Here is a 26,917-nt window from a genome sequence, read left to right on the forward strand (position 1 = left end):
TGTATATTCGCCAGGACCTCTCGGTGTTCCCCATATCAATGTCCAGCAATCTCATGTTAATCCCATATTATTGGCCCCTCGTCTGTAAACACACCTCACAACGTCTGTAAACACACCTGACATGTGGTATATGTGTATTATTATTTCTAAGTGTGTTTTATTTGTCATAAGTATTCAGGGTTAATTAAGTGCATAACTCCCCCCCTTTTTTGCCATTAGATAGTGGAAGGCGAGGGACACATGCCTGTTTATCTCTGGTAGCCACCAGGCTCCCCATCTTCCATCACCTACCTACCTACCTACCTACATTCCACAAGAGAAGAAGAGGAAGAATGACTGTTAGTTTACATTAACTATACAACAAATCAAGTGATCTCTGAGTTAATCAACTCTGTTTGTTTACATTAGCTGTAAATAAGTCACGCGATCTATGAGATCATCGGGAGTGTGTCTGATTCGTAAATAATATTTTGTTGCCAAACCAGGAAACAAAAACTTCTGACGCTTCAGGTTAATATATATGACGTCAGGATTTAATGTAATATAACAACTTTTATTCAATAACAATAAAATAATTAACCCAGCAATAACATATTGTATCAGTTACCCTAATCTGGAACAAAAAAGTTGCCGACAGCAGCTATTTATTTTAAAATGCTGACGTTAACGAAAACCTTTCGACATACAATGACGTAACATGCTTGGCAGTGCTAATTTTACTTCATATTATGAAAAATTTACAATTTTTTGATTAACAAACTCGACGATTTGAAAGTGAATAGTGGCAACACTTTTCGAAATAAAGCATTTTTATCTCCAGTACGCGTGGCTGTTGCCACTGTCAAAAATGTGTGCGAAAAATAGCGTTTTTAGAGCTTTTAATTAATATCTCGGCTGATTAAAGTCGTACGAAGATGAGAATGATCGAAATGGCTTCCCCTGAAATTTGGAGATCTGGGATATGGTGTTTGTGTGTGGGGGGGTTTCTCTCGAAACTGAACTCCTCGCCATTCCGGAAGAGATAATGCCACAAACAAACAGAACAGGTAGATGCGAACAGACTTTTAATAGTATAGATACCTATGTATGGTTTCTAAGTGGAATATACATATTTTTTCCGCTACTTTTACATTTATTTTACTTTTCAATTCTTTCTTTGTATTCGTATATGAGCATAATTATACATTCGGCGTTGAATATTAAAGGGCTCTCGTCATAAAGAAAAAGATACAAAAGTACGAACTTTCTAAGGCAATTGGCTTGCAACCACGTTACACATGGGGAATATCACGAAAACATCTATGCAGCCAGACCGTTCTCCCAAATTTGAACCCAAGTCGAACTACCAGCGAATTTAACCGCTCGCCGGTTTGATTTGGTTTATCAGTTATTGATGTTGTAACTAATCTCGCTTGATTGATATCAGAGTAAGCCCATGTAAATTCCTCGTGGCACGGAGGTAAGATTGTGTCTGGGGCATCATACTGGTGATAGTATGACTTTGCTAAGCCTCTAATTTTGGAGGAGACCACCTCGGGGTCTGGATCCGAGTGTATTTCATACCTCAAACCTGTCGATTGGACTTTCGGCTAGCCGCTTATTTAGATTGTCACACAGACACCATGCATTTACAAACACCTATGCCTTCTCCGGGATTCGAGGTCTGGCCCTTCGGTACGGCAATCAGAGTCCCGGGTTTGGCAGCTTCGTTTATTTAATTACTGAAAAGCACACAAGGGCATTACTTACATAACACACAAGGGCTATACAAGTAATATACAAGTATAACTACCGGTGCTCAGTGATTTTATCGTTCGGCCGCTAATATCGTACTCCAGTATTCAGCAACTTTACCGCTCAGCCGCTGGTGTGCCAGACTTTTATGAAGAAATTTCTTAATAAGACTGGCTCCTATTTACATTTTACATGAGAAAAATCATGAAAATCCGAGAAGCCAGCTTTTTGCCGGGAATAAAACTCTTTACAAACTACCAGAATTTAGTGGTTTATATAAGACATTCTATATGAAAATCAAGGTTTCTCATCCGGGGAAGAATCCCGCCTAGGAAGAATTTCATAGTTTCAGGTGGGGGGAACCCAGTCAGCCTTTTATTTAATTATTAATTGTTAAATGCTTAGTGTATGAATATAAAAAATTACTAAATATAATACTAAAAATATAAAAAACCATGTTTTGGTATTTATAAAAGTTTTCTATATTCTTGTTTAATATATATAAACACGTTTAAAATAAACTAAACATAAATCAATGTAACAATAATAATAAAAATATGATGTGGACATCACATGAAATCCCTTTTCTGTGGCTTATTAAATTGTGCACATTTTTTGCACATAGACATTTTTATACACAATTTCTGCAAGTAAAACATTACTACCTCTTAAAAATAACCGCGTTTAGTTGCAAAGACTGCGGCAAATTTCTTTACGAGGTGGTATTTTTTCTATTGTCTTCACTCCAATCCGTCATTACCTTCTAAAAAAAGCCCGTACGAGGCCTGCGTAATGTCCATTCCTAAAAAGACAAAGATACACAATAGCGTATCGTGGAGGTCAGAAATGCTTTTTCATTCGACCCTGAGAATGACATGTCAGCGAGAAAATAATTTTTCTCCCTTTTTCTCCTCCCACTCCCCCGAATGAGGAAGCTATACGTATTTTTAGATTTTCTTTAGTCTGTAGTCGTGAAAATTTATTTCGTCGAAAATTCATCGATATGGCGAACGATAAATACAAAACGTTTTGTGTTGAAAGTAAAATGGTCGGTATTAAACAATTGCAGAACGTATCTTACTTAAAGCAATACAGTCTCTTCAAACCTGTAAAATGTATCATGTAAGCGTTTCGAGACTTAATAATTTTTATTTATGCAAACAATTTTGATGTGAAAAAAATTGGGAAAGGCTGATCATAATTATGTTGAAGAAGAATTTCTGAATTGCTTTACCATTTACTTCACCACCCGGAAATATGCTTATGAAAACTTCCTGTAAATTTGCAAACAGTTGTGAAAGATTTCAGTTTTATGACCATCTGACTAGTTGAACAAGGTTAACAAGCACAATAATATTTCAGCACAGAAAACTCAGGGAGAGGCAAGGATAATTTCAACTCTGATATCTAAACATGGAAATAAAACTTAAATAATGGTTCTCGACACTAACAACAACGAAAAAAGAATTTCCTTGCTTTACAGAAACGGGGAAAGCAAATCAAATGTTAAAATGTAAACATGTTCATCACACTGGTGGTAAACCGCAAAAGCGCGAATACTGGTTTATCAAAGAATGTTAAATAAAAGATGATGAAAATGAAAAAAGGAGAATTTGCTTTCCTGGAAGTGGCTAAACCACTCCCCTTCAAAATGTGACGTCGAGCGTCTTCCTATGTGATCACGATGTTTTTCCATGCGTCACATGACAAGTACACTGTGACATGAATTAAAGTAAAATTAAAATCGAAATTGAAATCGTTTGAAGTTGAAGTTCAAGGAATGCAGCGCAGGAAAAGTAAATAAAACTTTTGCAAATGCCGGACAACCGATGCGTGTCAACGAGCTTTCGTAAATAACAGTTGGTGATTGACTCATTTCAGATTTTGGACAAGTATAAAGGAAGGTTTCCGGCAATCAATAACATGCCAACAGCAGTTTATTTTGGCTAGCGTGGAACAAAAATTTAACAGTAAATTAAGAAGTAATTTTTCTTATTATTTTTTGCTGAGTTTATGCTTTTTGCGCGGAAAACTATCACTCGTGATTCTAAACATATATGTCAGAATATATTTAATGAGAAAAGTCTGGACTATGATGTTTATGATAAATAAATGCCTTACCATTCACAATTATTATCATATGGTGAAACTGAGAAGGATGAAAAACGCAATTTATTAACTTCATAATGATAATTTAAACCATAGTGAAAATCCTAATCCTAATCATAATGATAATTTAAACCATAGTGAAAATCCTAATCCTAATCATAATAATAATTATAAATATAAGAGTAATCATAATAATAATCATATTAATAATTATAACTATAATAATAATTGTTTATATAACCATAATAATAATCATAATTATAAGCATAATTATAATGATAATCGTAATTAAAATCATAGTCATAATAATAATCATCAAAATTATAATTCTAATCATAGCCTTAATAATAATTACAATCATTATCATAATTATTAGTCCAAACGGGCTTTCGTTCCCGAAGGGCTATTAGTTTCATTTCGGCGTTCTTGTCCGATTCACAAAAAAGCGTTGCCTCACTTTTCAAAATTGTGCTTATGCTTTTGTTACAAATTGTGTCTCCAATCTCCTCCTCGCTCTCTCATTCTCCAAATCTCTCTGCTCCTCCTCACTCTCTCCTCCTCGCTCTAAAATCATCTTCTCTCTCATCTTACAAATCTCTCTCTTCTCCTCCTCTCTCTTATCCTCCAAACCTCTCATGATCCAAATCGTTTTTAAAATATTCCAGAATAATTTTCCTTTCGACAAATACAATATTGTATTTCGTCTTGTCATTTCACGTCGATTCGCTACATATGTCAGTTCTTCTCATATCATTAATGAAACTTCATTGTCCTTTGGGGACGAAAGCCCCTTTGGACGTAATCTAAAATCTGAATACTTTCAGATTTTTTAAAAATTTTATTAATCTTTAAATCAATAAATTTTTGTTTTAATTTGAATTAATATTTATATCTCATGGTACGTGTGACAATGTAAAAATTTTTTTGTTCACTTAATCACTTAGTTTTCAGGTTTATTTATGAGATCCTTAGTTTCTCTGATCAGATTTTACGAACATTTAAATATAGCGAACTAAAAATTAGGTCTTTAGAATATTTGTTATAGCGAAATTTTATTTTGTAATTTAAAAAAGTAATTTCTAATTATGTATATGATTTACGTCGGCTGCAGAACGTTACTTCTACAATTAAAATAACAAAATAAAAATAAAAAATAATTCTACAAGTTATGGTGTCGCCCATACGGACGAGTTAGCAGTGAGTGATTTCGACTGCCGTACCGAAGAGCCCGGGTTCGAATCCCAGAGGAGGCATAAATGCTTGTAAATATACAGGGCGCCCCGTAAATGTTGCGACGAACTTTTGGGGAAGGTAGGGCACATCATAAGGATTAATAATTGCATAGGAACCTATGCCCAGAAACGTTATTGTACGCCACCAGGGGGGTTGTACAGGAGAGTGCTAGTGGAAAGTGAGGATCGCCTCATTCGAGCGGTAGGTACCATATGAAGAGAAAGAAACGCTGTACGAACGAAGAGCTTGCAAACATGCACTTAGTGTATGGAATAGCTGGGGGTAATGAACGAGCCGCTGCACGCATTTATCGAGAACGCTTCTCCGACAGATATCAACCGCCCCATAGTTTGTTTTCACGTCTGCATCAAAATTTGTGCGACTACGGGTCATTAAGATGTGGCAGGACACGTGAGGGCAGGCCACAATCGAATCACTCGGTCGTTAGGAAAGAAAGTGGGTTGTATACGATGGAGGACCATCATACCTGATCCAAGGACCAGCATATGTGCCCTTGTCTCTCAATTAAGAATGTCTCGTACCGTGTCCAGGGTATCTCGAACTTCGAGTCCTTCCACGCCTTTCGTCTCCAAAGCATTTAGTTAGTGCTTCCCAATGACCATCCTGAATATGTGCATTTCGCACAGTGGTGTCTGCGAGAAAATGGCAGTTATGTTAATTTCCCAGCTTATGTGTTGTTCACGGATAAGGCAATATTCAAAACGGAGGGCATATTCAATAACCACAATCAGCATTTGTGGACTCAAGAAAATCCCCACGGTGTGTGGCACCACGCGGCACAACAACGCTTCAAAGTTAATGTGTGGGCGGCTTTGGTCGGCATTTGCCTAATGCTGCTTGTCGGGAGCCATCAAGTGTCGTATATCACTATCCTGTTGTGTCTGAAATGTATCTTGTGGCAAGACTCGTCTGTCCAGCTGCTACAATCAAAGAAACATCCGGTGTGTTTGAACATGTCCGTTGGTGTCAGACATATTTGGCGTCTGTTTGTGCAAACTTCGAGCATCTGTTGTACATTTAAGCTGTCGTACACCATTTGTATTCACGTCCAATATGTGTTTCAAATTAATCACTCTCTTGTTTTCTTTCCCCATCTTCTATCTTTGCCACCACTTACCACTGACATTTCCTGGTATAGGTTTCTATGCGATTCTTAATCCTTATGATGTGCTCTACCTACCCTAGAAGTTTTTCGCAACATTTACGAGACATACTGTATGCTGTCTATGCGGCATGGGATACTCAAAATGTATGGCAAGCCGAAAGACCTCCCGAGTTGTTGATGGTAGGGAAGAGGATTAGCAGACCCTTGGGCCCGTTACCTCGGGTGCTCTCCTTCAAACTGGGCCCGGAGAGGGCAAAGTTGTACTGCCATCTATATCATATATTCCAAACCGCGGCCAGTCCTGTAAACGTTTACAGTCAGCGTCGGAATTCACGAAGTTTTTGAAATGCGGCACGAAAAGTTGGGAGTACTTAGGGATCAACTTAAAACGTCTTTTACATCTGAGAATATTTTTTCAAAAATTAAATTCACGAACCAAAAGCCTGGGCATACCTGCAACATCAGTTACGATATGGAAATACAAATGTTGAGATTGACTTTAAAGCACTAAGTCAAAAAAATGAGAAACAAGTATGGCACTGATTAAAGCGCGACACTTGATATCTTTATATATATAAGCGGCTAAAGTGTGTGTCGCCGATAGTTTATTGTTACCACTCGGAAAAATGAGCGCGAAAATTAACGTTTCCACAGTTTTTAATTAAAATCTCGCCCGATTTAAGTCGTACGAAGATGAGAACGGTATTCGATGGATTCAGGGAATTTTTTTGGAACCCTAAGATACGCGTCTCGAATTTCAACTCGGCGCCGTTCCGTAGATATTCGAGAAAAATGAATTTGGCACGTAGCCAAATTCCTCTAATTTAATTATCTCGGCTAATTGAAGTCCCAAGAAGACGTGAATGGTCAAAATGGCGTGCCACGGACCTGCGGAATCCAATGGTGTGCTTCGCTAAGCCCGGGAGCCAGCCGTTTCGGAGGAGATGATGTTACTTCACCCCATATATATATGCGGCTTAAGTGTCTGTTTGTCGGCGATAGTTTATTGGTTGCTTGCGTAATTGTACTAGCCAATGGAGTGAAGTTGTCACGGCCCAGGGTTGCCGTTTCAATTGAGACGTAGACAATTTCCTGTAAAACTTGCCTTTGCTATGACCATCAATAAATCTCAGGATCAAACGCTTAAGCGTGTTGTCATTTTTTTTACCTGAGCCTGCATTTGGACACGGTCAACTTTATTTTGGCTGTTCAAGATTTCGTGAAAGAACGGACGTAAAATTAAAAATAATTGATGGTCCTCTGCAAGGCGAGCTTAAAAATGATGGAAAGATCTACACAAAAAGTATTGTGTACAGAGAGATCTTTGACATGTGAATTAACATTTTATTATTTAAATCACCTTTATTTATTGAGCTAGCGGTGGCTCTTAAGAAATGTACCGCCAGTGGTTTCCTTCATTCAACTCTACTTTAAGCAATTAAGCAAGTAGAAGGGGTAAACCCCGTGGGGCAATAATCAAAGGGGCGTCCTCGCCGCTTGCCCTGGGTAATTCAGTTTAAATTAGCAGACACCTTTGCACAAATCATTTTAATTACAATTTATAATATCTAGAACAACGGTCATTTCGTATGACCGCCCGGCTTTCTAGTTATATTATAGTAAGAGTAATATTATCAAATTGTTTTATTGATTATTATTGTTATAATTATTTCTGTATAGTCCGTCATAAAAGTTTAATATTTGTCTATTGTTAATTTATGAACAAGGATAAGTTATAATAATGATGTACTCTCTTTTAAATTTTACCTAAAATATTTATAAACCTAAAAAATTTGTAATTAATACATGCAACTCCAAATGATTGAATTTGGCAGTAGTCTTTTAAATTCTCATTTTAATTTGGCTACCTCCCCTCTCTCTTCTAAATTATTCAGAATAGTTTTTCTGGACTGCGTCTTTCAAAATTAACATTTTTGATATTTACTTATGTAATCATGCTGCATGCAGTACGACAGCTCTTGTCCAGTCGGATTAAGGAAATTTTATCAATGAACACCGCTGTTATTATTGCTTTTCCTTGTTTCTGGCAACACGTGTGTTCTCATCGCTCTGCTTTACGCATTATTGTAAAAATGTAATTCATTATATGAAAGTGTGGAGGGTGCGAGAAGCACCCAAAGTAATGTATGAACATGTTTTATGCTAACCAAGAATGTCCACGAATAAACTGGTGTGTTGCCTTTGTCAAGTCTGTCTCCGTTGTGTCATCTTGTGAATCTAAGTATTAAAGGCCTTTCCAAATAATTACAGATAACATCTCATTGTTAATGGCTATTTCTTAATCTTCAAGTAACCTATACCGAATTATCATATATATATATATATATATATATATATATATGTAACTTGGAGTAAGCTGCAACAGATTCACGATGTACTCTGCATTATATACTGGGGAGACTTTACTGCATAGTTAGAAAGATAACACTCAAAGGAAAGACATGAAGGAAGACCTGGCCGAATTGAATACAACCTTTATTGGTGAATACGAACTAATTATCAAAAACATATTTTTTTATATTAAACATATTAAATATATAACAACATTATTATTTAAACATATTTAACACGTGATTATTTGCGCGATACGCACCCCACAGTTTTATATCGAGTATCGCATGTTAGATAACGGCAAAATTAGCAGTACGACAAAGCAAACGTAGCGAAGTAGCATCTTGACTGCAGGAGGGCTGAAGCTGGAAGCGCGGAATTATCCCATATGGAAGCTTTTTAAGAGAAGGTTGGGTTTAGGTTAGAAAGGTTTCAGTTTTCGAAATTTTGAGTTTAGGTTCCGATTAGTTATGTCATCAGCGTTACGCAAGCCGTGCAAGATGGATTGATCTAGAAATGACACAGTCCAATTATTACGATTTTTAGAATAGAGAGGTGGAATTAAGGAGTTAACCACTAGTTTAAATTATAGTTTTGATTTACATTATTTTGTATCTTACATGTATATATTTATATATATATATATACAGACAGAGAAATACAAAAAGAAAGAAATTTAGAACCAATTCCATAAAAACATGAAAGAAATTAAATTAATAACAATAACTGTATATATATATATATATATATATACATATACATAAAAATGACGATAAAGGAATCCCCAGTATATATATATATATATATAATGTATATACTGTGGGGCCTGTCGGAATAAAATGCTGTTTCCAAAAAGTAATGCAAAGTCTTGAACATGCACTTTTGCATTTCTTGCTGAGATAAAATTTGTAAGCTTGCTTCTGGATTAGGTAGGAAAAATGTGATTGGCCACAACAATGGCTATTACTTTACTTATTTTTTAAAATATAAAGTACTTTAAAAATTAATTAAATTGTTTCTGAGAAAGTATAGCATTCTTTTAAAAATTAGCACAAACTGAATCATAAATAAAATAACAAGTGGATGGACCCTCATCACCTAATTATGGTTTGGAGAGCGGATACGCATTCATATGAGAAGACAATCTAGATTTGCTTAGAAAGGAAAATTCTCATTATGAGACTTGTCACTAATTAAGACGCACCTGGTGAAATATTTCTAGTTTAATATGATGCCCTCGAACTCCCTTGAGACTGTAATATGAAAAATGACGATAAAGGAATCCCCAGTTACTAATTTTCAAATCCTCCCTCTGCGAAAGATCGCTTAAGTATAAAGAAATGCTGACAAAGTTAAAAAGTTTTAATCCTTATTGATGCAGAACCTATGAATGGAAAATTTATACCTTTATTATCCGATAAAACGGAAACAAGGATAAATGGTATCTCATCATCCATGAAGTAGTGACGCTAAAGCTGGGAAATATTAAATGCGGGGTTTGGTTATTACTCGCTGACTAGAAAAGTTTTATAGAGAAATGATAAGAATACTTTCATTGCGAGACATCGAGGTGAGAGAATCTTTTAAACTGTTTCTGTTTGGAAGAGGGCTTAGCTTCCTTGTGTAAGGATGATTACATTGTAACAATTGCCGGTTTTAAAATTCCTGAGACAGCGATTTTTATCACTGAATGGGAACAGGGTTTAACAAAGGAAAAATTACCTCGAAACGGACACTTCGAACAGAATTTTGAAGCGGCATGATATTTAAAAAAATTAATTAAAAGTAATCCGACAGGTATCTTTTACGCCATAAATTACTAAAAAAATCTTTAATAAACTTCTATCTGTCAAGAAAATAGTTTTGTTACAGTCTTCTGCAGGGTACAAGTAGATTTTAATCAAATTAATTTTGGTACTTACGTATTATCTCATCGACCGTGAAATTTGGCTACCATCGAGTCATGAAAGTTGGCGAAGATCCACTAATTAAAACATTTGCATATTTGGTTCGTTATTTGAATGTGGCAAACCACATCAGGTACCTAAGGGGAGGGACGCCTTCGTAAAGTTCTTCTGTGGGAAACTGGCTGGCATTCACGATACACATGGAAAAACCAAAGAAAACACCCATAAAGCCAGCCTATTCACCGAAATTTTAATCCGTTCAAACTATTAGTGTTCAGCAATTTTTGCTCAGCCTTTGGCGATCGACCACGAATAATTATATACTGAACAGCCAAAACATTATAACCACCTACTCAATAACGCGTTGCGCGAACTTTGGCCCGCAAAACTGCTGCAACTCACCCTGGTATGGATGTCACATAGTTCTTGGTAGATGACTTGACACATATTGTACCAAAAGTTTAAGCAGCGGTTATGCAAAGTTGAGATACTCCGACATGGTGTTTGACCTCTGCGCTGCCCGCTCCTTGACATCCCAAATGTGCTCCATCGGTTAAAATCCGGCGAGTTAGGTGGCCAGGACATTAATTTGAATTCATCCTTATGCTCTTCGAACCACTCCAACACAGTTCGAATGTTGTGACATGGTACGTTGTCCTTCTGGAAGATTCCATTCTCGGTTAAGAAGACAGACACCATATAATATAAACTGAAAATTTTTCTCCATTCGACTACCATTTCTCATGCACAATATCTAGAATTTGGGGAATCCTTTCTCTTTCGAATAGCCTTTTTTTTGTATGTGAAAACTAAGGCTTTAGGAGGCTTTAGGAGTACTTAAGGGTACAACTGATTCGCAGTTGTGTTCAGATAGTCTGCTGATTTCAGGGTCTGCCCTACCGTAACTAAAGGTCCCAGAGCCGCCATGAGAACCTCCTCCTAAGCATAATACCGCCAAGAGCAGCCTGCGTATGACCTGCTGCCCAGGGAGGGGGCTCCCCAGGAAGACGGCTTACCCTGACATGGCCATTGACGTGATGAATGAGAAACTGTGATTCCTCCGACCAGCAACTGTCTTCCATGGTCCAATCTTGATGCTCGCAGGCTCACTGTTGGCGTAGTTGACAATGACGCTTTGTCAACAGAAACGCTTTTGAGGAACATCTGCTGCGCAGTGCCATATCCAGCAGTGCCTGCTGAACTATGTGTTCCGAAACACTTTCATTTGGACCTGCATTCTATTGAGCTGTGAGTTGAACTCCTGTGTGGCGCCGATTTTGATGTACCAAGCGGGACAGTCACCGAAGTCCTTTTACTTTCATAATGCGTGGACGTCCAACACCTTGGCGTCTACTTCTAGTTTTACCGTCATTTATCTACGTTGCTGGACTACTAACAACGGCAGATCGTGAAGAAGCTACCAATCGTGCAATATCGGAGATCAAAATAACGACGCCAGTATTGAGTAATCGTTAATCGCTCCGCCACTGGTGGGGCAACTTGCATATATGAAGATTGCTGCCGAATATGCAAAGAATTTCAAAATTTAACTTGCATATAATCGAAAAAATAATAACATGTAGGAAGATATTTCATATGCATTGAGAAAAATTAAATTTGAACTCAAAAATCATTCCTGAAGCTTTAAATTGCACTCTCATAAATATAAAGAAAAACTCCTAAAGCCTTAGTTTTCATATACAAAAAAATGGCTATTCGAAAGAGAAAGGATTCCCCAAATTCTAGATATTGTGCATGAGAAATGGTAGTCGAATGGAGAAAAATTTTCAGTTTATATTATATTTAGAAAAAAGATGAAGAAGGGAAAAAGCATAAGTGGCGTGTTCCACTGTTGAAAAGTCACTTGCCGCTCTGACACACTGAACAAACGCACTTCAGAAACTGAGTTATCGAGGAGCGAACAAACAGTCGTTGGACAAATGTCAACATCCAGAAAAGGAAGTGCAAACTAAAAGATCAAGAAAGAGAACAAGAAAAACCTTCAAGTTCCACAATATAAATCTCTTAGTTCCGAATTGAAACTGAAAATCGGATAAATATTACGAGTAAAATTTCTTTGCAAGTAAATTAAGTTATGCAACGCAAAACGCTTCCAGTAGCAACAGATAACTGGTGAAATCTAACACACGAACAAGCAGTGAAGCAGTGTTTGAACTAACAGTGTCATTTAAAAAGAGAACTGCGATCTGTAAGATAAAAAAGAGATAAAGAAAAATCTTCCTTGAGACGCTATATAAATCCGGGGAGGGGGATATATAGTTCGAGGCGGAAACTGAAAAAGGGTAAACATTGTGAGTGAATTGCATTTACAAGCAAGTTTACTCAACGTAATACGAAAGATATCCAGTAACGATTCGTAAACGGAAAATTTAATCTGAGATTAAATGTAAAATATAAAAACAATATGGGAAAAATTTTTCTTTAGTTTTAACAAAAATTCTCCTTTTAAATAATTAAACCTTGTTTCTTCTCCCTAGTATACCGTATTTCCTTGCGTATTTTCAGTTTTTTAACTGAAGTTAATCTTCCAAAAATTGAGAAGGGGATTACGCGAGTAATTTTATTTCCGTAGAACGCGGATACATTAAAAAAAAGTAAAAACGGGTAAAAACATTAAAAAAAAAAAAGAAATCATATCTAAACAAACTACCGGTAATTGTGACACTATTATTTTTTAAACGAAAACTACGTTCCAATTAGAATACATAGTAACATTAACATAACAATATCTTACGGTGATTGTACCGTACACGTTGCGCTAGGCAGAGTAGTTACCTTGCAAAGTCTGAAGTGCAGCTCACATGAATGAGCCTTGACTGCAGTTCCCAAGACGGATTTCAAAGCAACGAAGAAGAATGTGACTGAACAAAAGACCCGGATTTCGAAGGATCGAAGATATTAGCAGTGGGTAAGGCAACAATCAGCTGGAACGTAAATAACAGAAATAAGGTGAAATCACATGTTTGAAATGTTTCATATGTGTCAGAACATCTGCCACGTCCGAATATCTTATTGAAGAATGTGCAGAAAATACGTTTCAAATAATAAATGCAAGGGAAAGTAAAATGGATGAAATGCTAATACAAAAATTCAAATACAGATTAAATGAACGTAGTAGAAATTAAAAATAATCAATGGAATATAATTTACTAATATACTTGCCTTTACAGGAAAAAGCTACGTATAATAGCTGAAGGGGACAATCATGCGGATATTTCTAAAATTTTTAAAACCTAGCGTTAAAAAGCTGGAGAAGGAAACATATGCAAGGAAACACGATATATTAAAATTTTTAACCTATGCATCTAGTATATGACGTTAAAAAGGATTTTTAATTTAAAAGAATTTGTAGTGTTCCAGGACTTTATGAATAACGAATTTCCGATATTGTTAAAAAGCAAAATCAAGTGATGAGGGATATAGCAGAAAAAAATTGAAGAAATAATATTGTTTCGATAGATACCCGAAAGGAGTAGAAAATGGAATGAAGAAAATGACAAAATTATATGGATAAATTTACGAAAAAAAGGTTACAATTACCAATTTTAAGAGGGGTAATAAAATTTTGTGGGGCTCGTTCTGAAGGAAACGGTTCAAATTTATGCTTTAAGTTGGAAAAACAGTAGAAGCACCCAAATTTGTTATAATAAGGTCTGCTCTTCTGTGACGTCACTGACTTCTTGTTATGCTCAAAAGCGACTATTTCTTTGTGTCTTCCTTTCCTCCTCATCTAGAAGAAAGTGACGTTCGCGTTGGGAAGACTTTGACCTCGTTTGTCTACTGAATTTGGAAGTACCTATGCAGACAGCTCTTCCGCCGAACACGAGAATGGGTTGAACTTGGTTGGTTTTAATCTTTCGTTCTCTGGTGGGCTCAGCTCTTAAAGCTTATAACGATAACACAGCATTTTTCCTATTTTTGATACGCTTAAATGAATGTCCATAAACTCATAACATAGTTAATTTAGAATTGCTTTTATTGTTATTGTTTTTGCTTTTATCATTATTTTAACTACTATTACTGCAAATTATGGATCAGCATTTACTTAATTTACGTTAAATCTCTACTAGAATATTCGATGTAATTTAGCCTGATGTCCAGTACAGTTGATCAACAAATAAATAACTTTCTAGATGCCCCAATCTATTTTCCTGATTAGCATACTTGTCTGATTAGTATTTTTGTAACAGAAAATGGAAGCAACATTTTCCATCTGGGTATTGATACAACGTATAAATCCAAAAGGAAGACACTGAAATCTTCAGAAATTTGCATTTATGGTAGAACCTAGGATTGCGGCCTCGCTGAGAGTTGCTCTTACCAGTTACGCCAGCTGAAGATGATAATCGGTGCTGCATAATGTCCTATAATTACACAACTCTTAGGAGAGTTGACCTAGGCTAGTTAATACAATCGCTATAGTACTGTTGCCTATCGTAGTTAACGAAACATCTACTTCGTAGGCACACTTGACTCACATTTGCTGTTTTCGTTAAAATATGAACCCGTTTCATATAAATAAATAATAAAAAATCTTTTAAGCGCTTATCCAATAAAATATTCACTTAGTTTTTCATGAAACCAAACTTAGAAAACAACATAGCTAAGCCTTAAATATAGGATATCTCAAAGAAAGCGATAGAATTAATATCTTGAGGAGTATACTTTATTCTTAGAAAATGGAAAATATTTTTACGTATTTACAACAAGTAAATATTCACATTTAAGAATGTCGAATTTGATTTGACTTTGCAAGACTGGCATTTTAACACTGTCAGTTCGTTTTGATCTTCATTGCAGGTTAGTCAACGTGGAGCGCTATACCGATAGTTTGGTTTGATTTATTTGATTATGACAAATAATCACTCAGCGTTCTACGTAGGCATCCCTCTCTTTAGGCACTCGAGAGCTATCTGCCTAAAGAGAGGGATGCCTACGTAGAACGCTGCACAAAGGAACGGCGAATTTTGATTGTGAAAATTCATTGCAGATTGGCGAGTACAGACTTTAAAAAGCTTTGTGAAATCTTTGGACGTGAAAGTTTACTTGATGAAACAGCAGTTCGCATATTGATAAGAAACTTGAAGATACAGGCTTGAAAACAATCAAACAATCATTAAATCACCACACTCTCGATCTAGCCAGTCTGTGGAAAACAATTCTATTTTGCGTGACACTACTATAGCAAGCCCCAAAATACCCAAACTTAAAGAGAAACAACAACAACAACAAAAACAACAACAAAAAAAAAAAAAAAAAAAAAAAAAAAAAAAAAAAAAAAGGTAGTTGATACTGCCACTAAACCATAGAGAAACAACAACAAAAGAAAAAGGTAGTTGATACTGCCATTAAACCATCTCGATAAACAGATATGCTACATAAACGTGACTACGAATTTCATTGAGTGAGTGGGGAGCTGGAGAGCAAGTCGTAAAGGATATTTGCGTACATTATTTTTCATGGTTAAATCAGAACATTTACCTATTGCAAGTATGTTAAAATATTTCACATTCTCTTAGAATAAAGAATTTTATCACGCGTATTAAATCCAACGCTTTTGTAGGGACACCCTGTAAATCTACGATTAGTTTATCACGGAATCCCCAATCATATCCAATAATAAAATCCCCAATAATAAAATCCTCAATCTGAATTTTCGTTGGGCTTAAATGAATACATATTATGCCTTATTTTTTTTATACTAACTATGCATGAAACTATACTTAAAGAAGAAGTTGCATTTAAAAGTATTACGGTGCAGGTGTTACGATTCGTTTTACGTAATATTTTTAAAAAAAAGTGTTGATTCCTTTGAGGTAAAAGTTCGCAGAATTATATTTCTTAATTTATTTTGTTCATTAATGAGCCTAAAATGTGAGTTTATGAATAACTATTCCGATTTAGTGGTTGAAGCAAACTTAAGCCGTCCACACTACGCCAAAACAACGAATATGCAAAATTTGAGGATGCACTTTTATGCCTTTCATGCGTTTTAGTGTTATGCAAATTTAAATGAAATGATAGTTGTGTCTGTTGCCTATTCCTTTGAATTCTTGTTTAGTGTTTGAAAGAAACTTATTTTGTCGACACTACGCCAAAGCAACGAATATGCAAATTTTGGAAATTACGCTCTACAAACTTTGATGTGTATTTGGTTTAAATCTAATGATGATTATTTCTATTGGCATATATCAGGTAAACAGAAAATGTTTAAATATAGCCTTGCAATGAAATAAATCTACATATATTGAATTATCCATGGAGAATTGGAAAAATACATTAGGAATACAATCCTCCTGCGCATGTTCAGTTAGTAGTTATCAATAGTTTTTAAGCATTTGAATTAAATGCATAGATTAAGCTATATAAAATATATTAGGTTTGTACGAGGGTATGCATTTACGGTTGAACTGCGGGGTACTGATTTAATTTTTTTTACTAAATAAAATGCATTAAAAGTTTTTAAAAGTCAGCGAGAAATATTATATACCTATAATTTCTCCATTTTGTGTAAATATAATATTTTTTGTAATAAAATCATCGCTTCCAATGACCTTTTAAGGCAAGTTGAATTCTGTTAACATCTCCATCATTATAAAGACGAAGAAATATATATGCACATCGATTTAATGTAAGCAATTGCAGGAATTACATTTCTTATTATCAGTTAAGAACTTCACTCTGATTTCACAAGTACTGTTAAATAAATAAAAATTTAGTAAATGCGTAATCATGCATAATGCATTTGATTTTGTATGTAATGATATATTTTCACATTATTTCGCTCTAAGCTCACTCAGTTACAAAAATTAGTTTTGTTTTTCAGTCAGTCACTGATAATTAGGTACTGCGCAGATTATTTTGATGCAATGCGCGCAAACGACGCGTGTTTCCAACTGACTAACTAAAATGTAATAATATTAACTGAGACATGAAATAACGACTTCAGTATTTCAGTTATGAACAAATAGAGGTTTTGAAAAGATGCACATTAAAAAATCAGCAGTTTAAAAATATTCATACAAACTAACACCATGTTATATAACATTTAAGCAGCATATTTAAAATGTTAGATTTAAAAAAAAACATACCATTCCTTCTTAACCGTTACAAAAGTTAAATATGGAAATAAGAAAAGATTGAGGATTATGCGAAATGTTTTAATATTTTAACCAAAAAAAAAAAAAAAATCAGACTTTTCTGCAGCAGAAAATTTGTTAGTGTTATCATATACATAATTTTAAATGCACTCAATATAAATGAGAAACGGAAAATTGCAAATATTATGGTGGCCCACATTGTAAGCTATATTTTCTCTTGAAGCATATTTTTAAAAACTGTGGGCATCTTTTTGAAATAAAATAATTTGTTTTCTAACTTTTAAGTTAAAACAAAGAAAAAAACTTTACTAGTTTTACTATAAAGTATGGCTTTTAAAGCGTTTAATTATTATCTTTGTAGAACATTTTTAATATATTGAATTCTTATATATCTCATACATGCAAGGCCCACTTTTTCTTGTAAAACATCTGTAAGACTGCAAGGTTACCTTAAAAATGGAGCCTGTTTACAGTTGAGCCAGTTAGTTACATTGATAACACAGAAAGCGAATCACCAAGGTATTCAAGGAGCTTACTAATGAACATTAAATAAACATGGGAAGCATTATAATACATTATTTTATATGCGAGGTGCATTTAAAAGAATTCTGAGTAAAAATATGAAATATTACATACATATATATATTCAATGCAAAAATTAAAAGAAAATATATATATTCAGAATTGAAAAATATATTTATTATATTCTCATATATCAGAAGATTTTTAGCGCAACTATCTTCTTCAGCGTTTAATTGCAACCCAGTGCGAGAACGTCACAAACACATCTAAAAATTATCACCTGCAAGAAAAGACGGTCTCTGCAGCTAAGATTAAAATTCAATAATTCTGAAAAAATATGCATTCAGAACTCACCGGTTACAGTTGCCACTTTATGCAGAGTTGATCCGGGAGCATCGCTTAATCCGGAGCTTCTGTTTTTCGTTACAGCCATTTCGAACTGTCCCTCTTCCGTTTTCTCCTTGACGCAGAACCTGGCGCGCTTATTTATCGAATAAGTGCCCTATCGCTCTCGACTCCACAGCGACGGTGCTGCTATCTAGCGTGGAAAAAAATTGAAAAACAGAAGACGAAAAGGAATTTGTGCGCTTAGTACGTGTGACGTAATATAGATGCCTTTCTACTTACCTTGAACCCTACTCCAGGTAAACTCGTTTCAAGTCGAGTGGAAAAAATTTGATTCATTTAATGATATTGTTCCTAAGCTGCCTTAAATATATATATTAGTGAAATTATTTAGCCCAGTAGTCTTAAACGGGTGGTCCCCAAAGGAATTTTTTGCGGCCCGCGAAGACATTTCATTTATGGTGTTGTAAAAGGATTTCAAGATTTTAGTTATTTGATTGAAGTCCGAGTTTACATTATTTTCATTACCATTGAAAACGAACGTGAATAACGCAACATCAAAATCTATAGATAAGAGCTAATTAATTCACATTGTGATATAAATCTTATTCAAAGGCTTGAAGCTGCAGATTTGATTAAACGTTCTTCATTAGTATCTACAAACCACGAGGAAGATTATTTCTAGAGTTTTCCAAGGCTGCAACCTTTACAAAGCCTTGAGGGCTATTTGCCTAAGGTGAGGAACGCATTCGTGGAGCGACTTTCTAAGGGAAACTGGCTTGTATACACGCTACACATAGGGAAAAGCCCAAAAACGACCATGCAGTCAGCCCGTTCGCGGGATTCGAACGTCAGACTAGACTACCAGCGTTCAGCGATTTTACCATTCAGCTGTTGGTGGGCTTACAAAAACAGGTATTTTATTTATGTACCAAAGGACAATTTAATGAATAACAGAGAGAGAGACAAGTTGTCATTATTTATTCTGAAGTTTTGTTTCACTTGGAAAGTTTTCTTTGAAAACACAGGAAGTATCATACTTTTGTTTTTACTTTTATTTTAATTTAGAGTAGGTTACTAAATGATTAAACATATTCAAATTATTTAAACTTTGTATAAAAATTTGATTTTTAGCTGTCTGTATGTTTGAATTGATAAATGTAGCCTACAGAAATGTCTTGCCGATTCCAATCTTTAGATTTCAGATAAAAATAAATTTGAATTTTTTGATTTTGCATCATTTCTATTATCATCATTGTTTACGTATGTTTTAATAAATATTGAGGAAGACAAATTTTAGATCTTTTAAAAATATGCTTTATTTTGTTGCTAAAAATTTCACGAAAAACAAAAGTGTTGGCCAATTTCATTTATAAAAATAAGATGTGAAATCATTAGCTGTTTTGAGATCGAGTATTCGGTCCGCCTGCAATTTGAGATTAAGATCACTGACAGCCCACAATCGGGAAAAATTATTTAACACTAATTAATGTACAATAAAACAACGCTACTACTATTTATTTATATTACTATTATTTTGCACTAACCAATTATTTATATTTTCAACCTTTACTATAAGCATCAAAGTATCCGGAGCATCAAAGTATGGTAGGAAAACTTTGATTACTAAAAAAACTAATAAATGAAATAAAATTTTAACTGCATTTAGCAAGTATTTTGACCATAGTAAAATTTATTTACTAACAACAGTAGTAGCTCTTCGTTACTGGTAAAATATTCATCGCTTTATTCTCAACTGCTTTCAGGGTCTGATATTTTTGACCGTGGATATCTGGATCTTTAACAACATGATTCTAAATCGTAATAAAAATTTTATTCTTCTAAATCTTTTCGTCTTTATCCCATAATATATATCTCCTGAGCCATAGAGAAAATTGTCAACGTAATGTCTCTACATATGAACACAGCAAGTTAAAACAAACTTCTATTTGTCATGTATAAAGCATTTAAAAATTTGGTAAACTGTAATTAAAGGATTACACCTAGGCGGGAAAGTGGTTAGTGACTCTGACTGCTCTATCAAAGGGCCCGGGTTCGAATCCCTGAGAATGCATAGATCTAAATTTTTTTTCCCTTCATAGGAGGCAGCTTGGCCCACGTATTAGATGCCTTCATAATAAAGTGACCACCGCTTCCGGCCTTAGTAGTGGCCAGGCCTACAACGGCTAGTGCCCGCCGTTGGAAAAAAAAATAATTAGAGGATGAAACTCCTTTTGACAAGAAAGGAAAATGGTGTCTTTAAAGGTGAAGAAATGTAGTATTTTACGTAATTTTACGAGTATTAGATTAAAAATGGGAAATAATACACTTATAGCAAACATTAACGCATTCAACCTTGTACTATTATCTTAAGCAATGCTTCAAAAATTGAACTTAGATTAATATTGGATCATGGGGATATTTGCAGTATAAAAGTCATTAATTTCTTTATTTTCTAATGAGATTCAGTTCATGGAAGAAACGCATCATGTAATTCCATTAGAAAGTCGTTACATCGTTACTTGCTGAGGGCATATCATACAAAATGGTCTTCAGGAAAATAACAGAGTCAAATTAAGAGAGAAACTGGTTAATGTGAAATTAATTTAAACCAAAACAGGAAAAGTATTTTGGAGTACATTTGGAATAAAACTACTTGAGAGAGATCAGACTCATATCCCTTTTTCTTTAGAAGTTATCCTTTAAATAAGCGAGAATGTAAAGAATTTCCTCCTTCATTTTCGCTTGCCTGAATGGTGTAATTGAAAACACGTTCAGCTAGAAATCAGGAAATCCAGAGTTCGAATCCCGGTGAGGGCTGGGAGTTTTTATTTCCTGCTCGAAGCAAACCCGATGAGTCTGCAAGAAGAGGAGAAGGGGATCTGGAACAAGGGAAAAAGTGTCGAAACTCTGTTTGTTGTTAAATTCGATTGTCGGTAGTAGAATAGGATGTTTGCATACTATTTTGATATGCATAATTATTTTTTACCAGGAGTTAAGTGAATAAGAATAAACTAAAGAATAATTTCCCTTAAACTATTCTCCACAAATTACTTTCCTGCAAGATTTAGGGCTTTACAAAGCAGTTTCTATGATAACTGATTGAATCATCATTGGCAGTAAATTTTTGATTAAGGTATTCTTAAGCGTCTTAATATTATAGTTACTTATTATCTAGGTATAACAAACGAAAAATTGAAATTTCCTGTATAATAATACGATATAGCGAAAGTCATTTTAAATATTTTTAAATAAAGAACAATTTTGAAGTTCTTAGCATCTTTCTATGAGTCTGGAAAACTTTTTTAGTATGGTTTTATGTTACTAACGGTGTACTTTATGCTGCAAAATATATTCATAATTTCTCTTTATGTAGCAGTTTGAACTTTCCTTAAAGGAACAAAGGACTTATAATTTCTTTGAGAAACTGCTCAATTACTTTATTGTCCAAGATGTACTCAAATACGATAGCAAACAAAGATAGCGATCTGGCATAATTAACAATCGCTTCTTCTCGAGAGCAGTAATAAAATGATAATAATGGTGCAGACGACAAATCCATAAAGCTTTTCAGCACAAGTCAGGCAAACTGCCAAGTTCGTTCCAGGAATTCCCGGTATTTTTGAATTCAGAAAAATAGCACGGTCTCTTATTTTTGCTCATTCAGGAGTAAATAACAGCAAATAGAAGTCCAGCGGAAATAACAGTTCTTCAAGTAAGAGTAAAAGGAACGAAAGATGACATGCAGATTCGAGGAAAAGGTTCATGAACTTATTTTATTCTTTTCCACGTGTTCTTTTGAATTTCTTTCTCGTCTGTCTTCTGCGTCAAAGGGTACTTTTAAAGGACACTAGGTTTTAAAAAATTGCATTTCTATTGCATCCCTGCCAAGCTAGTGAGCTGGATTTAGCACTTCTTGGTGAATAATTACCTATATAGAAATAAACACCTTCAAACATGAGGGCGTATTTTCATGTAACTAATGACCTCCACTAAGGCTTCGTTGCTAAAACCGCTGAATACTAGTAGTTCGATCCGAATTTGAACCCAGGGGAATAGGCTGACTGCGCGGTTGATTTTTGATGTTTTTCTCATTTAAAAACGAGCCATTCCCTTAGGAAGCCTTCTACGAAGACGGATAAGGCCTTCATTTCTACTTATCCTTAACTTGAATCTCACTCGTTCTTTTTTTTTGTCCACTACTACTGCCTAGACCTTAAATCACCCAATGCTGTTGTAACTGCTTCTGACTCGTTTGCTACGGCTTGTAAGTCGTGACCATCATCATCGTTTTCCCCGTTATGCTTGTCTTGTGCAATGATCTTCAGAACCATGGAGATCATTAAATACCCCGTTTCCTTGAAGCCTTCTGTTATTATTGCTAGAGCACATGCACCCAAACTTTATGAGCAAATCAATTGAGTGGATGGTTTATGGACTTTTCAAGGCTATCTCCCTGGATTGCTTTGACGTATTCAAATAACTTAACCTAATCCTTGTAACTAACGCTTGGAGATCAAAGACACAAATTTGTCTCTTTTTAATCAACATTTGAGAAACGAAACGAAAAATTCTATGTTCCATCGAATCGCCATAAAATTTGATACTTATCATCTTAGAATGAAAGTATTAACTTTTAATTCAGAATGTAGTGGAGAAAGCGCAGCTTAATGTGATCACGTTTGTCTATGGTCAGTTTGATAACAGCCATGAGAAACATGCCTTTAAAATATCAATGAACTTTAACTAATTTAATATTAATATGATTAGAAATATATAAATAGGCACTTTCATAGTATTTTAATTAGTAAAATAGTCTTTAACAATTGATTGTCTGGAATTCTTATGCAAAAGTCTCTTTTATGAACTGATTTTAATGCTTCTAGAAATTATATGGCGAATGTTGTACTACTAATCCTAATACTTATAGGGATCTTTCGTCTCGATATTTGTAGGAAATTCGCCCCTCTAGCAATCTATTTCTTAGAAAAACTTGTAGCAAGATGTGCTCAGATTTGTTTCAAAAAGCCATAGGCAGATAACGTCTCGTGCCCCTTAACTGAGGATAATCACATGAAATCGACAGAAAGTGATCTTCTGGTGCTCCAAAGTTTTCTAATTACAGATAAACATTAGTATCCGAAGTTTTAAAAAATTGTATAACAATTCTCATCCTATTGCCTAGATCTTTGCCAAGTAAAAGATCCTCATGCTGCATAAATTTAATGAACTTTGATCTCATGCGAATATGTTCAAAAGGATTTCACCTGTAACTTTATAAACTGTAATAACACATGAACATTTGACTAGAAGAGAAACACGCTAATGTGACAATCAAAATCGTAAAAACAACCTTGTATTTAGCGTAAGTCAATATACTTACGCTAAATACAAGGTTGTTTTTACTATTTTGACCATGAACACTTCTTTAGTATTATTATAATTCATTATAACATTGTCTTTTTAGTACGTATTCCAGTTATCTCACTGTATTTATCTATTACCTTATTATGTTTGTCTGTTACTTTTGTTACATCGAAACAGATGTTCTCAGTTAATTTGTAAATTTCAAATTGTATTGAAACTATATGTCAAAAATCATTATTTTAAATAAATAATAGAAGCGAGAGTACGATGGGATTGCACAATGTACCATAATAGGTAAACTCTAGATCTTTTGTGGCCCACCAGCGGCCAAGCGGTAAAGTCGCTGAAAACTGGTAGTTCGGTCCGAGGTTTGAATCCTGCGAACGGGCTGGCTGCATGGGTGTTTTCGTGGTTTTCCCCATGTGTAACGTGTATACGAGCCAGTTTCCCTTAGAAAGTCCTCCACGAAGGCATCCCTCCTCTTAGGCAGATAGCCCTCGAGGCTTTGCCATAATCACACACACACACACACTAGATCTTTTTTAAGCTTCACCTGCTCATTTCCTTAGTCTTTCTTTGTAAACTCTTATAAGCTTGCAAATTTTTTCTAGCGTTAGTATGGGATGTCATAGCCATCTAACCCATGGTACATCGCTAGTGTCCGTCATACTTTTGCCTGTACCTGTCGGCAGCCTAATGTTTTCCATCAAGATTCATCGATGTGTTGATTCGCATTCATCGCGTGATTGACTTGAGCATGGAGGATATTATTTAGGAATGTGTATCCAGAAATATCGGAAGTGAGCTCGAAGTAAAGAGTTTCTCATGCGTGGTTTGGTTTAGCGTGGGCTATCCGATATATTATACAAGGGCGGAATGAGCGAAGTACGTCGGGTACCTTCTGGTAGCGTCACCCTACGCACCAAGGCTATTCCAATATCCTCAACCGAAGTAAAGCAGGCAGAGGCAAAATCATTCAAAAGACTACTGACTGTTGATGGGCAGATGACTAATTTTATAAACTATTGACTATAAAAGATATATTGACTATTCTGTGCATCCAAGAACTAAACATTCTAAAGCTTTATATTATCAACATATTCTATTTCATTTATAAACAATGCACTGAATCTGTGGAATATGTATCTATAGTCTATATAACATCTGTATATAAATAAACAAGATTATTCTGTTGTTAAATATCATTATACATATTATACCCATCGTTTGGAGCAGAAAATATGCAACAAGTCACAGGAAATGGTAAAAATAATATTTTAGTTCGTAAATGTCTTGCTAAGACTCAATAAAAATATGAACCATCCGGATGATTTAATCTTTAAAGTCCATATTTTGTTTTTTATAAAGACCTTAAATCGGATGACATCTCGATGGAGAGAAGAGTATAGGAAAAGTCAGACTATATTCCTTGCACGCTGCGAGTCACCGGATCTGCGAAAAATGCATTTATTCCTCATTACTATCACTCTGTAGAGCAGTAGTTGCAAACATCTAGTGCTACAGCAAGGAATCGTCACCTTGCATACAAAAATAAAATTGTTTGTAGCGTTAAAAAGGTAACAGAAGACAGTTCGCATAAGCTGTTTAAAATGTGAAAAACGTTGGTGTAGGTGTGTCTTTTCCAGGGTGGATTCCAGTATTTTGATTATGATAAACTAAACAGGAAAACAACATAAGACAATTATTTGTTTTATACATCTCTTGCACTTCTAGTTAGACTATTTTTTCATTTGGCAGCAGGTCTGGTAAACATTTTGAAAGTGAATTCAGTAAAGATCCTTCAAAGTTTAAATGAAAGAGATATAAGATGAAGGATTTCCCTGTCACTAAAAGTCTTTCCAAATAATTGCAATCTTTTGAACTGCTAATGATGGAAAGCCACTGTGAATAAATGTACTTACAGCAGTATTCTGAGTATGTCGGACAGCATCCAATTAGAGAAAGGGAATGGTAAAGCTTTAAAATAATCTAATGAATATACTGCAATTAAAAGCATGAAATTCATGAAAGATACTCTTTCGGGTATCTGCCGAATCCAGTTTATATAGGAATTTCATTTAACCTGATAAAAGGATGAATGATGTTGCTAATACTTACTTTCTTTTTTAAATCTTTAATGCTATTTTAGGACGAATATTTCTGTACTGCAATTTTCAGTCATTTTATTAAAGAACACAATTATTTGTTTCATTAAATTTAAAATGCATTACACTGCTAAAAATGTAACCAGAAAAGGCAAAATAAACTTTGAAAAATTAAAGCATTAAATCTGGTTTTTATCACCTTCAAATTAGTTCCTATTTGAGTTTGTATACCAATCCTAAGTACTTGCCTCACATTTGCAATGCTTTCTTGAAGTTTTTCAGTCGACATGTGCTGGTTCATTCTGCTATTCAGTGTAGTTTGCCGTTAGTTGAGATCGTAAGAAATTGCTTGCACACATAAGACTATTAATGCATTCTTAAGCCTGTAAGGAATGATGCCTTTTCTAGTGCGTGCTTTCATCGCATAAGTGGTTAGGGGCAGCTGGAAGATCCATGTTTCGAATATCGGCAACACCACAGTTGATTTTTAAAATTTCTAGCTTCAGAAAGCTAATGATGTTTACAGTAGTGTTTGAAATAAATAATGTGATGTACGATAACTTGTCACCACTTGGATGAGTCGACTAAGTCTCTTGCTTCTCCTCATTTGCCTTTCAAGTGGGGGGGGATAATATTAAGAAATATACAATTCTTCTATGCATGCTCCTGTTATGCACTCAGTTAGCACATCCATTTGGGCAGCGAAAGATCTATGGTTCTAACATCAGTAAAGTCCTAAATGATTCTTCACATTTTTTGCCTTGGAAAAAACATAACAAATCTACGCGTATACTATAAATAAATACATGAGGTTTCATAGTACTTATGAAAAAACAAATTGCTTTAACTTATTAATGAAACGCCAGCTTTAAATCATTATTCTCATATCACTAGCGCAATGTGACGCTAGCTCACAAAAGTATCGCGTGATAAGAATACACATACTTTTCCATTCATTGAATAATTTAAGATATATAGTTTTCGGAGTTAATAAAC

General features: G+C 34.9%; 1 protein-coding gene across 1 annotated transcript in view; it reads right to left on the reverse strand.

The window, feature by feature from the left end:
- LOC118202680 (synaptotagmin-10-like) overlaps positions 1-18,576 on the reverse strand; it is a 242,136-nt gene extending 223,560 nt beyond the window's left edge. The window contains exon 1 of the mRNA XM_085821743.1: positions 18,459-18,576. Coding sequence (XP_085677869.1) covers positions 18,459-18,537 — 79 coding nt within the window. The 5' untranslated portion in view covers positions 18,538-18,576. The remainder of the gene's footprint in view (positions 1-18,458) is intronic.
- Between the last annotated feature and the right edge of the window lie 8,341 nt (positions 18,577-26,917).

The sequence above is a fragment of the Stegodyphus dumicola genome, chromosome 8 (assembly GCF_044657685.1).
Source record: "Stegodyphus dumicola isolate Sdum_Otavi_A_Nest chromosome 8, ASM4465768v1".
Taxonomy (NCBI): Eukaryota; Metazoa; Arthropoda; class Arachnida; order Araneae; family Eresidae; genus Stegodyphus; species Stegodyphus dumicola.